Raw genomic sequence first — 13,101 nt, 5'->3', positions numbered from 1 at the left:
GCCAGGGGAAGCAACAGACCATCTGGGTGCATGTAATCTGTGCATCCTGACCCTCCCAGACTCGGCAGCCGGATCTTCTGTGGGGAAGGTGAGCTTTTCATGCTCTCCCCGCCGCCCACCCTGAAGCCCTCTCACGATCATGAGAAAAGGCTCAATGTATAGTCTGAACTGGATATACCTCGGTTACACTATGGCATAACGTCCTATAATATTTTTATTGTTAATTATCACTTTTCATGTACATTTATTTATGTAGCTCCAGGTGCCATTTTGGAAGCAAAGAATGTGTGACTCATCTGAGTCAAACAGCCTGGTCTAATTTACTTTGAAATGCAAATAAGCAGAAAGTGAATGTTGTTAATCAAAAGCGTAGTTATATCTCCCAATCCTTTAAAATGTAGCCTAAGATAAATCTGAGATTTCACAGAGATTATGATTCTATCCTATGTTTTACTACAGATTGGCAGCTGATGAGTGATCTATTTTTCCCTAATTACTTATTTTCATTCATTAATTCATTCATTGCCCTTTTGTAAGATAATGCAGAAGGCCCAGTAGAGGAGTATCATAATCATCCATCTGGGCCAAAATGTGTGTCCCCAAACAGAAAGCAGTGTTCTTTATTGTTGCTTCCTCTTTCATCCACATGTCTATATGCTCCCATTGTAGGTTTCAGTTATTCAATAACACTTTGGGAGGATGATTTTAAGTATTTAGAGATGGCAGCCAAGCGTTTAAACTTTCTGAATATATTCCTCCCTCACAAGGTACACTGCAAAAGTAAAGTGCTTTGAATCATAGATTTCAGAATGATCTCATCATATGAGACAGCGTCCAGACAAAGCCCCACTGAAATTAATGGAACTTAACTTAGTTATGATCACTTGTCTCATGGATTCCAGGGATACATAGGACTAGCTAGCCTGGATCCTGCCCATGGCACACGGCATACCAGAGAAAATAACTCAGATGAGTCTGGGCCCGATTCGGAGGGTTCATAGTGTGTGGACCACTCCGAGGGCTGATTCATTTCACCAGCTGCGTCCATTTGGAGGGTTGATTTCACATCTGTGTATGTTTCTCCCCATCTGTTTGTGCTGTTGCTGACAATGTTGAATCTCACTCTTCCAGTTTCACTTCCAGCCCAGCAACCACTCTTGCCATTTCTTTTTTTAAAAAAAATTATTATTACTGCTAACAAAACCTGGTGATTAAGCCAGGAAACTAACAAAGAGTCTTCCTTCCACCTTAACCTTGCCCACAATCCTTTAACAAATTAATTAATCCTAATGAATTAACACTTCATTTATTTAAACGTGCTACAGTTCATGAATTAAATTTTCATGCAGTGATTAAAGGCTGTTGAAATATGCATGATTTCGTTAAAATTTTATAATAAATCAGCGCAATGTGTTACATGACAAGGCAACTATTTCCCAGTCTCTTCCCTCCCCCTCCCCCTTCCACTTCCCCCTGAATGTGTTCCGATTTGCACAGAGAGGAGAAAGAAAACAGGCGGGGCGGGGGTGCTTGGGGACTGGAGTACAGCTCGTTCGCTCTAGTTTTTTGGCAAGCCCAAACCTCTCGGATGGCATTTACATTTTCACTTCTAATCGATCTCCTCCCCTTGCAGCTCCTTTTGGGGAAACGTGTTTCAGCCGTTCCTAAGCGGGGGCGGGACCCGCCTCCTCCTCCTCCAGGTACCGGACAGAAGGCCAGCCCTGCATGTGAAACTGGCCAGAGTGGAAATACGACGGCCTAATGCAGGATTCTGATACTTACGGAACTGCAAGACACGTGAAATGGAGTTCAGTTCTAGAAGGCAGTATGCACCATGCAATAGAAGCTGAAGGCTGGTTCCACATCCAAGTGCATCGTTTGATGACTGCAACACCTCAGATGACTTGCATGTCTGAATGGGCCATCACGCATATAGTAACATCATAGAGGGTTCGTGTCAACTCACACCCAATACTTTTCAATGGAATCGGTTTACAGATTTAGCTTCCACTAGCCATGTGCCCAGTAAAAGGGGGGGGGCGGGGAGGGGGCAGAAACAAAAACAAAGAGTTCTGTAGTCGCATCCGTGACCCAGCTCTGAATTAATTCAAGACTCGGTGGCTCCGGACTGAACATGCACACGGAGATCCATTAAAGGGGGGGGGAACGTTGTTGAGGCGATCCAAGACAGAATGGGCTCCCCACAAGTCCATTCTCCCACCTCAACTCAGTTTCAGAAATGTAACATAAATGAGGCACAGCTTGTCCCCTCACTTCTGTGACCAGTGTGTGTGTGTGTGTGGGGGGGGGCCACTGGGTGATTCCGTCCTGCTTGATATGGGAGATCACCCATTCATACATCCAAGTCACTACCTTGACATGACCCTGGTCAGGGAGTGAACATGCATGGTTCAACCAGTCCAGTTTCAATAGAAGAGAGCGGTGGCAGACTTAACTCTTCAGCTCAGTCGACCCCAGGAGAAGTGGAGCCTGATCCTGGGCATTGTTTATGGCTGGGAAGCAGAGGTGCACTTAGGTAATTTGGGAGCCTGGACCTAAAGGCCTTTGGAGCCCCCCTCAGCCCTCACCCCCCTGGATCCCCCCTCCTGCAAGTTAAACATCATCTGCCTACGCACACCGAGACAAACACAATATTATTAGCAGGTGAGGGCACAAACAGCAACTGAACTCACAAGAATGCAAGAATATAAAAGAGTTATATCCATGCAAATATGCAATAGCAGAAACATTTCGACAGGCAAATTAACTATTCCCATCCCACATAATTCTTTCCCCACTCCCTGCTCTGTCTCTAAAGCACCGGTCATAATCACACTGGGCCGCCTGGCGCAGTGCGGGGCCAGTAGCGACCACACCACTCTGGGCAAGCTTAGGGCCCCCAGGGGGTGTGGAGGCCCCGGACTTCAGCCTGGGGTCAGAGCACCATTGCTGGGAAATATATCCTGCTGGACACTAAAGTTAGACGGATTTAGCGATTTAGATGTCACTATATAGCAGTTGGGCATGAACTCGCCTCTTCCCTGTGGGCTCCCCAGAGGCATCTGGTGGGCCACTGTGTGAAACGGGTTGCTGTGTGAAACGGGTTGATGACTCCCAAGTAATTGTGCGCTACAATTACTTTAGAGCAATGGTGCTCTTACCCCGGGCTGAAATCCAGGGCCTCCACACCCCCGGGACCTCAAAGGGGGCTAACAGGCAGTCCCAGGAGTGTTTCCCCCGGAAGTAAGTCCTAGGATGTTTAGTGGGACACACTCCCCGATAAGTGTGCGTGGCATTGCAACCATTGTCTGGCGGGATCGGCCCACACAGTGTGTGGTGGGGGGTGGAGGGGTGTGTATGTGCTTTAAGTTGGCACGTGCCGTTTTCAATCAGCACAGACTTTCTCAGAGCTACTCACACCACGCGCCTCTCCCAACTCGCTGCCTCCGCCCTCGCTCTTCTGGCTCCCTTAAGGGGACATTGGCGCTGCCTTGGGGCTCGAAATCACAATCAAGCTTTTCCATATTTAATATGACAACATTCTACACTTTGGCTGCAAAAGCCATCGTTGCAGCTTGCGCATCGCTTAATTAGCAGGGCCTTGCTGTTGTCGGGGAATGTCCTCATTAGGACATGGAAAGACTTTTTGTGCATTCAACCGTAGGGATTTGTTTTAAGGTAGATTGGTGGGGTTCGCTCCCTACACCCGCTCTCGATCTGGTGAAGGGAAGCCAGTTTTGTTTAATCTTGATTTCTAGTAAACGTACGGGATCTCTTTCTTGTCTGTTGTAGCTGTCCCAGGAATCCAGAAAGCCAAGCTACCCCGTCACTCGATCCTTAGCTCCTAAGTGGTTCCATCCAAACGCATAATGGGTGGCTGAAGTGACGCCAGTCCAGTGTCAAAGTCACAGTTCCAGTCCTGGGGTTGGTCGTTGATGGCTCGTTCACACCTGGAGGTCACCGTTGCCATCAGGTGATGAACATGCATGCGCGAATCAGCTCTTCGATTAAACTGTGGCAAACACATAAATCATGCGAGCTACAGATCAGTACTTGGCTCCAACTCAGTTCCGAAGTCGGAGGGATACAGTCGGAAACCTAACATTTGGACGTTAGACTTTCAAGCAAAGGTGTTTAGAAAAGCAGTGCAAGATACTTTGTCTAGTATAGCCGATTTGTGGATTGGGTGCAGGTGATTAGTGTCAGGATGGTAATGGAAAGCAATCAAGTAATGGAAAGCAAAACCTGCCCCTCCTCTATTTTTTTTTTTGGTGTGGTCTCCCCTGCCCTAAACTTGAAGTCTTGAACTTGAAGGAGAGCTCTGGGCCTGGATCCAAAGGCAGATTTTTGCTCAGAAGTAAATGCCACTAAGTTCAATGTGACTTATTCCTTTTTAAAGCAGGCCTGCCTGGAATTAGAAAGCAAGTCGCACTGAACTCACTGGGACTTTCTGCTGAGTAAGTCCTAGTGATGAGGAGACGACATTTGGGCTGCATTCCGAAACACACTTACTCATGTGTAAGCCTCCTTGGAGGAACTTCAATGGGACTTCCTTTTGAATTTAAAAAAAGAATGGTTTGTGCTGTTAGACTTGGATTATCAGCCTTCAGCAACTAAGCAGAAAGCAAGCGCCACTGAAATCAAGAAAACGGTGTGTGTCCCCCATATAGTCACCTTAAGTGGCGCTGCGGGGAAATGCTTAACTAACAAGCAGAAGGTTACCGGTTTAAATCCCCGCTGGTACTATATCTCATACTGCGCAGGAGGAGGCAAGGGTAAACCCCTCCTATATTTTACCAAAAGAAAACCACAAGGTTCTGTGGGCTCCAGGAGTTGAAATCGACTTGACGGCACACTTTACCTTTTATTTTATAATAGAATATGTTCCCCCTTTCCCCCTAGAAATGTTAATACTGTGAGTTACTCTGCCCATGACCATCAGGTGTATTCTTATTTTGGAAACTCTAGTAAGGTATGGTGCCATGATAAAGTTAATCCCCACCCCACCCCCTATTTAGGTTACAGATATTTTGTAGCATTTTTGTACAGAGAAAACAGCGATAATGGGTTCCACATAGTAATATCTGTAGAAGTGCTTTTTACTGGGGATTGGGGGCGGGGGAAAGTGCTGCTTTCAGATCTTATCCAGTTAGGTGGTTCCTACGGTTAAGGGAACCTTCTTGTTTCCAGCATGTGGAAGAGGAAAGGAGAGGAGAGAGACGTACTTGCCTCTGTCCCTGTAATCTGCCTCTTATGTGAAATATACTTGTCTCACTCTGATTTTATTGACCACACTGGCTCATAAAAACAGAACTCTCCTCCAGCCGAGTCTCCCACGAACTTGGGCCCTCCAAGCCTGAGTGCTTATGACCATCAGTATTCATGAGCATGGAAGAGGTATCCATTAGGAATAAAAGCGAGAATTAAAATATATGAGGAGGCCCGGGGGAGGGGCATACTTCGGGCAGGCAGGTTCCGGGAGGGGAAATGGTATTTGTGGAAGGGTCTGTGCTGTTGGAGGGAGGCACTGCTTGGGGAAGGGAGGCAGAGAAGAAGAAAAAGGGACCTTGGGGACTTCAGTTACAACTCCAGCTCCTGTATGTAATCCCTTCCCTTCGCCCTCGGCAGGAGAGAAGAGACAAGAGAGCTCGGGTCTGGAAATATACCACCATAATAAGTGATAGTGACCCATTCCCACCCGCTGAAAACAATGGCAGGTCTCAGTGAGGGAAGGTCAGTCTCCTCCTCCTCCTCCGAACCACGGCCTAATCCAAAATAACCACCATATCCTGAACTCCTCCTGTTTACCATCAAGAACCAGATTAGAAGTGTAGCGACATTAAAATGTACGGAAAGAATAGGGGGAACCTCTGCTCCGCCCTTCACATTTTAACCACCCTGACTATTATTTCACCCTAATGAAGAAGTCCTTTGTCAACAATATCGCGGTCATGGAACACAGACTAGCTATCCAGAGTAGCCCATCCTACTCGCTATCGGAATGGTTCAAGAGCAGGAAAGGATAGCTTTCTCCACACCCTTTCAATCGTTTATGGGTGGAATGGGGATTTCAGTGTGTGTGAATTGGGAACAAGGTGGTGGTAATTATTCTGGATTGCTGAAGGCAGAAGACAACTCGCCTGTGATCTTGCTTAGGCGCCTTAAAGGTGGAATGTTGGCTGTCCTCTGGTAACATGAAGATGTTTTTATTTCCATCGATGAGATTTTTTTTTTAGGCGAAATACAACTTTTAACCCATCTGTCCTCTCTCTCTCTCTCTCTCTCTCTCTCTCTCTCTCTCTCTCTCTCTCATAGATGACACGATACCATGCATTGACAAGCTTGAGTGCTAGATAATGCCTGACGAAGAACCCTGTGCAACTGGGAAACTTACACCAACGGATATTTCGACTTTATGTCTTCCTCCCAAATAACTGGCATCAGGGGCTTCTGTTTCGCTTCCTTAGGCGCGATGATCTGACGTGAATGGAGCTGTCCAGCAATAAGAGTTCCTGAAAACGCGCTGATCTAGTAGCTGAGAAGCTCCTTACCCTAACCATCCCTGCCGCTGATTTCCCTTGGTTACAGTAAACATAATATGAAGTGTATGTTAAATATATTTAAGACTCTTCGTTACAGTGAGTTATGATGCAACTGTACTTCCAGCCTGGAAAAAACCTAGCAGAATATAGACGGTCAATAGTCTCCCTTCTTGTTGGCTTCTTAAAGGGACTTCTCCTTCCCACAGGAAAAGCAGACCCAGACCAAGCATAGCCCTTGAGAGTAATAATGATTTTCATATCGCTTTTGGGGACATCCAATAATAATGTTTAGGATTGGGTGTGGAGTTGAAACGGCAGAGATACTGAAAAGATTTTGCAGAGATACTGCAAAAATATTTTCAGCAAAAAGCAAATATCATTTCTGTTGCCAGCAAAAGAAAGTGAATGTATTAATTTAATCAAAGGAATGATGGAGGGGGGGGAGATGAACTTATGTCTTCCGATCTTGTAAATGGTTCTCGAAATCAACCTTCACTTGGTGCCTTTTTGGTGCCTCTCTCCGGCAAGTATGTCAAGGTTTCTCTGCTCTGACTTGTAGGATTTAAGAAGATTGATTAGAGATATGTTTACATTCTTAGGGCAGTCCAAATGCATCTGTGACCATATACCTCTGAATTCCCATAGAGTATACTTTGGTGCCAAGGAAAAGGCCTGCACCATCATTGGGAAACTCTAGTCAACATCAAGAACCATCTCAAAGGCCGCAACAATGAACTCCTTACGAAGTCACAGTTTGTAAATAAGGCTGTTTCAGTTGAGTTGGTCCGGAATATTAGGGTGAAGTCAAGAAAGACATGGAAAGTGTGATGGAACTGGTTTGAACACCCATTCTCTGCTCTGAAACCAAAAGCCTCACAATGTAGCAAACGTGTTCAAAGCACTTTCACCACACTTAAAATGTCACATCTGAGACTGCTTCTAGTATGGTTGGTGCCATGGGAATAAGGAGAATATTCTGGCTGGGCCAACTTCCTGTACAAGATTTCCAACTTCCCAGGTTTCTCTAAAGACCCTGGCCACATACCCAAACGCTATTCTTTCGTGGCAGGCTGTAAGGTCCGTTTCCCGTGGCTTGGTCTGTTCCAAACAATCGATCAGAGGCATCATTTGTAAACTGAAGATCTGAAGACAAGACAACTCAAGCCAGAAGCAACCATAAGTCTTTAATAAGAGAACAATAATTAGCGATCATATAGAATTAACAAGATAAATAATGCCTGTCCTCCTCCCAACCCCTCATCCACAACAGATCAGAATGTTTTAGTTCCCAGGACATACTTCACCGAGATAAATTTGAATTCAGGAACCCCAAGGGATGCATTCAAGGATGAAGACAGAAATTAATGAGCACCATAGCCGCTTTGGCTGCAGGAGAAACAGGGGGAAGAAGGCATGTGATGGAAAATGTGGGTTTTCGTAGCGTGCGTGTGTACACAAATCTCGGTGCATGAAACGTAGACTAACCCATCGCTCCTTGAAGGTGGGGGACCTTGTCAACACTCTCCTCCCACCCAAAGCCCACCTCCCTCCTTTATTCAAATTATTTTGCATACACCTTAGGACGTAGTATTGCAGCGGTGAAGTGCTTCTGAGAAAGAGGGGGGGGGGCAGAGCTCTATGGGGAGTTTACCGGGCCCATTCTCTTGGGATTGTCATCGAGGGCTCAGTCAAACACTTTAGTGAGCGGCAAAGAAGAACGCTCCTTCAAAGCGAATAAATCACCTTCCCCGCCCCACGATCCCATGGTCACAGTTATAATGTTTTGCTTTGGGGGCAAACCAGAACTAGCAAATGGATTTCAATTTGGATTGCACTAGACTAGCCGGACAATCTTATCACTCAGCCTCGGTTTTAATTCCATAAAATGGGAACAATAGGGACCTACCTCACAGGTTTGTTGCTAGAATGCATAAGGCAATTGACCTGGTCCTTAGGAAGAGATCTCTGACTACGTAAATCAAGTGACAATAGTAACTGAAATAAAACCCTGGGGGCAGAGGGGTGCAAGGGGCAGAAGAGGGGTCCTAAGCAGATGCACTTAGAAGCCTGTTCCTTTCATTCTAATAAAATGTACTACCAGCCAAGCGTGCTCGCCTACAGCCAGTGGCAGACAATCTCTCTCTCTCTCTCTCTCTCTCTCTCTCTCTCTCTCTCTCTCTCTCTCTCTCTCACACACACACACACACACACACATACACACACACACCCATCCGCAGCCTCCCCCCACCTTCCTCTTTGGCCCTCCCTCCCACTCAATAGCTGTAAGAGCCAGACTTCTCTAGTTCTCAGCTGGTCGTTTGTACGCGTGCACACACAGGCGCATACTTGGAATCAGTCTCGATTGAGATCCAACTATCTAGCTGATCATAAGAAGCCGAGGAGAGAGCAGCGTTTGCTGCCCACAAAGCACTTTCTGGAGGTGGAGACAAGGCTCTCCTTTCGGGATGGCTGACAAAAGAATTACAAACAAATAAACAAAGCAAACCTCGAGTCGTCAGGTGTTTCCGCATGGAATTGCGTGGGTATCACTAGGCGTTGACTTGCTTCAGACCGCCCCCCCCCCCCACCAAGCCCATATACATGTAGAAGGAAAAACATTCCAAAATGATTCATTCTCAAAAGCAGGTTGAAGGATGCAGTGACTGACAAACGAAAACATGACAAATCAGGAGCGGGGAGCACAAAAATACCCAGTGTAGGAATGTAGGAGAGGGCAAAGCGGAGGGCTGGGCTCTGGAAAAATAACACCTATACAAAAAGACAATTGCATCTATGGAAATGCTGTGAATTATACAAGTTCCTTTTCTGGAAGGAAGGATCCGACCCTCCCTGCCCACAAGTCAGGTACACCCAGGATCCTGAGTTAAAACTGGTTCTTGGTAACTCGATCCTCATCACGTTTACTTGGAGGAAGGAATCCCATTGACTTCAGTAAAACTTCCTTCCTTTAATAAACAAAAAAGAGGATTTTTTAATAGGATCTCAGCCTTACAGTCCAATCCTAAATACTGTACCCTTACCAGGAAGCAAGCCCTCTTGATTTCGATTGGCTTTCCCCTCCCCACCCAAGAGATATGTTATAGGAGTGGGGTGTCAATGAACCTTTTGAAGTCAGTGGAACTAATTCAGTTAAATTCAATTTAAATTCAAATACTTCCGTTTGAAGGAGCTGTAGACCGGCTGAGAAAAAAGGAGAAAGCGCTGGGCCCACCGAATGCAACCACGACAATAACTCTAGAATAAATGATAGCTTTAATAATACCAACAGTACTAATAATAGATGGAAAATAAGTACATAATTACTTATTGTAATGATATGAAATCAAAATAGCAATCATGAAAGCATATAAATCGCAACAAAAAGACTGAGGATCTACAACGGCGCTCCTGATCATAACAACGGTAAGAAAATATACAAACACACTAACCCATCTTTTATCCACGGCACATCTACTGAGCTGCACCTCTTCTGGTGCAAGAGATCTACATGCCGTTGCCATTGCTTATCTGTGCGAACACACAGGCGCAGGGTCTAGATTCCCCCCCTGCACAGATAAACACATCTGTCCGTGTGCCAGTGGCACACGTGCTGGAGAGCTCCAGGTGTACCAGCAGCTGCCTTGGCCTTTGTCACTAGCGGCAGACTCCGGCGCTGGTTAGACGTGAGCAGGGAAATGCATCGGGGTGGTGGGGGAGGGAGGGGGAGGGGGAGGGGAGGAGGGAGGAGGAGGGAGACGAGGCACGTCTGTCAAAACTGGAGTCGCAAGTTCTCGCGAGAGGGAGAGCCGGTCGGGAGCCACGGGATGTGGGGCTCAGGTGTAAGCAGAGCGCATCTCCTGCCAGCCCTGGGATAGAGCAGGCAGATAAGTCAGACGGCGAGGCTTGGAGGGAGGCTCGGCGTGCGCGCTCCCGGGGAGCTCCAAGCACCAGCAGCTTCGGATGTGCCGCCGCCGCCGCTGTTGTTGCTGCTGCTGCTGCAGCCGCGTTAAGCTCCGGCGCTAGGAGAGGCTTTTTCTGCCCCGCACGCTTGCGGCGCCTTTGGTGGATTTCGTTTGCTTTTTCTCCCGCCCGCCCCTCCCCCTAAATTTTCCTTTATTTTTATTTTTCATTTTTGATACACACCAAGCCTTCAAGATGATGTCCATGAACAGCAAGCAGCCCCACTTCGCCATGCACCCCACTCTCCCCGAGCACAAGTACCCGTCGCTGCACTCCAGCTCGGAAGCAATAAGGAGAGCGTGTCTCCCAACTCCGCCGGTAAGCGACCCACCGCCAGCCGGGCCCCCCCTCCCCCTCCTTTCCTCCCGCTTGCCCCCCTTTCCTCGCACTCTTTCCCTCTCTGTGTGTGCCTCTCTCTTTCTGCTGCATGGTGTGCCTCAGCCTCGCAGCCAGCCCCGTCGGCGCCTTCTCTCCCTCCCCCTTCTTCTGCAGCTCCCCTAGTTGGGATCCTTTAGAAGGAGTGGGGTTCCCACTGTTTCCCCCGCCCCAGCCGGCTCCCGGTGTACTTTCCCGGTCCGCTGTAGGACTTGAGCCCCGCAAGGAATGCGCTCGCCTTGTGTCTGCGACACCCCAGCCCCACTCCAGAGCACACCCTTCTTGCTTCGGCACTTTCCAGCCCTGGATCCGCCGCGGATGCCCCCTGCGTTGCCTCGCCTTGCTCCTTGCGGTCCCCCCCCCCTTTCTCTTCTTGCAATTAAAAACTTCTTCACGTTTCTTCTGCCTAACCACTTGGCTTTCCTCTTCCCTTCCCCTCCTTCCCCGATCCCTCCTCCTCCTGATCTGTCCATCCCTCTGTTCTCTCTTCCCCGGCTGCCCCTCCGGTTTGTCCCAACACATCCACCCCTCTTCCGAACTTCTTCTCCCGCTGATTCATTTCTCCGACCGCTTCTTCTTGCCATCAACATCCCTCGGTGCCTCTCCACCGCCCCCCTTCCATTCTCTGCCACTCCTATGCTCTTCCATGATGCCCCTGCTTCGTCCATTCCCCGCTCCCCCTTATCGCTTCTCTCTTCGTTTCTTTCCCTTTCCTTTGCTTCTCCTTCGTCCCGCTCTGTCCTTCTCTATATCGTCTTTCCATTCCCCCTTCCACGTTTCATGCCCTCCTCCTCCTCTTTGCAATGCCCTTCCTTTTCCCCATCGCTGACCTCCCCCTTTCTTTCTTCCTTGGGGTCTCCTTTCGCCCCACTAATTTCTCTAATGGCTTCTTTCTTTCTTTTCTTTCTTTCTTTCTTTCTTTCTTTCTTTCTTTCTTTCTTTCTTTCTTTCTTTCTTTCTTTCTTTCTCCAACCACTCTTCCTTGCCCTCCTTCTTGCCTGCCCCGTTGCCCCGTTTCTCTGTGTCGCTTGCAGCTACAGAGCAATATCTTCGCCAGCCTGGACGAGACGCTGCTGGCGCGGGCCGAGGCTCTGGCGGCGGTGGACATCGCTGTGTCGCAGGGCAAGAGCCACCCGTTCAAGCCGGACGCCACCTACCACACCATGAACAGCGTGCCGTGCACCTCCACCTCCACCGTGCCGCTGGGGCACCACCATCACCACCACCACCATCACCACCACCAGGCGCTGGAGCCGGGGGACCTGCTGGAGCACATCACCTCGCCCTCGCTGGCGCTTATGACCGGCGGCGGGGGCCACGAAGGGGCGGCCGGCGGGGGCGCAGGAGGCGGCGGAGGTGGCGGAGGAGGCGGCGGAGGCGGCGGCGGGGGGCTGATCTCCACCTCCGCACACCCGCACTCTCACATGCACAGCCTGGGCCACCTGGCGCACCCGGCCGCCGCCGCGGCCATGAACATGCCTTCGGGGCTGCCGCACCCGGGGCTGGTGGCGGCTCACCACGGCGGCGCGGCGGGCCAAGCGGCGGCGGCGGCAGCGGCGGCGGTGGGCGCGGCCGGCCTGGCCTCCATCTGCGACTCGGACACGGACCCGCGCGAGCTGGAGGCCTTCGCCGAGCGCTTCAAGCAGCGGCGCATCAAGCTGGGCGTGACGCAGGCCGACGTGGGCTCGGCGCTGGCCAACCTCAAGATCCCCGGCGTGGGCTCGCTGAGCCAGAGCACCATCTGCCGCTTCGAGTCGCTCACGCTGTCGCACAACAACATGATCGCGCTCAAGCCCATCCTGCAGGCCTGGCTGGAGGAGGCCGAGGGCGCCCAGCGCGAGAAAATGAACAAGCCCGAGCTTTTCAACGGGGGCGAGAAGAAGCGCAAGCGGACTTCCATCGCGGCGCCGGAGAAGCGCTCCCTCGAGGCGTACTTCGCTGTCCAGCCACGGCCCTCCTCGGAGAAGATCGCAGCCATCGCTGAGAAATTGGACCTCAAAAAGAACGTGGTGCGGGTTTGGTTTTGCAACCAGAGACAGAAGCAAAAAAGGATGAAATTTTCCGCCACGTACTAAAAACAGACAAACAAAAACAATAACCAACCGCCTCTCCGATTCTCACCCAAACCAACCAACCTTGACCCAGGCAAAACACTCGCACACGACCACATCAAAGTCCCAAGCCCCTCGGAGATGGGGGAGGGAGAGGGAGGAGACTTTTTTCG

The 13,101-nt window shown here is 49.4% G+C and overlaps 1 protein-coding gene across 1 annotated transcript; it reads left to right on the top strand.

Moving 5' to 3' along the window:
* The first annotated feature begins 10,414 nt into the window (after window positions 1-10,414).
* On the top strand, window positions 10,415-13,101 carry POU4F1 (POU class 4 homeobox 1). The gene is made up of 2 exons (XM_053310220.1): window positions 10,415-10,820; window positions 11,912-13,101. Exons 1-2 carry the CDS (start codon window positions 10,698-10,700, stop codon window positions 12,950-12,952), a joined length of 1,164 nt encoding a protein of 387 aa, XP_053166195.1. The 5' UTR covers window positions 10,415-10,697; the 3' UTR covers window positions 12,953-13,101.

This window comes from Hemicordylus capensis, chromosome 3, assembly GCF_027244095.1.
Source record: "Hemicordylus capensis ecotype Gifberg chromosome 3, rHemCap1.1.pri, whole genome shotgun sequence".
Classification (NCBI taxonomy): domain Eukaryota; kingdom Metazoa; phylum Chordata; class Lepidosauria; order Squamata; family Cordylidae; genus Hemicordylus; species Hemicordylus capensis.
This window is presented reverse-complemented; position numbering and strand designations above follow the sequence as displayed.

Coding starts and splice junctions, on each gene's coding strand:
- POU4F1 (XM_053310220.1), top strand. CDS start 10,698: ATGATGTCCATGAACAGCAAGCAGCCCCACTTCGCCATGCACCCCACT. Junction 10,821..11,911: donor CGTGTCTCCCAACTCCGCCG/GTAAGCGACCCA, acceptor TGTCGCTTGCAG/CTACAGAGCAATATCTTCGC.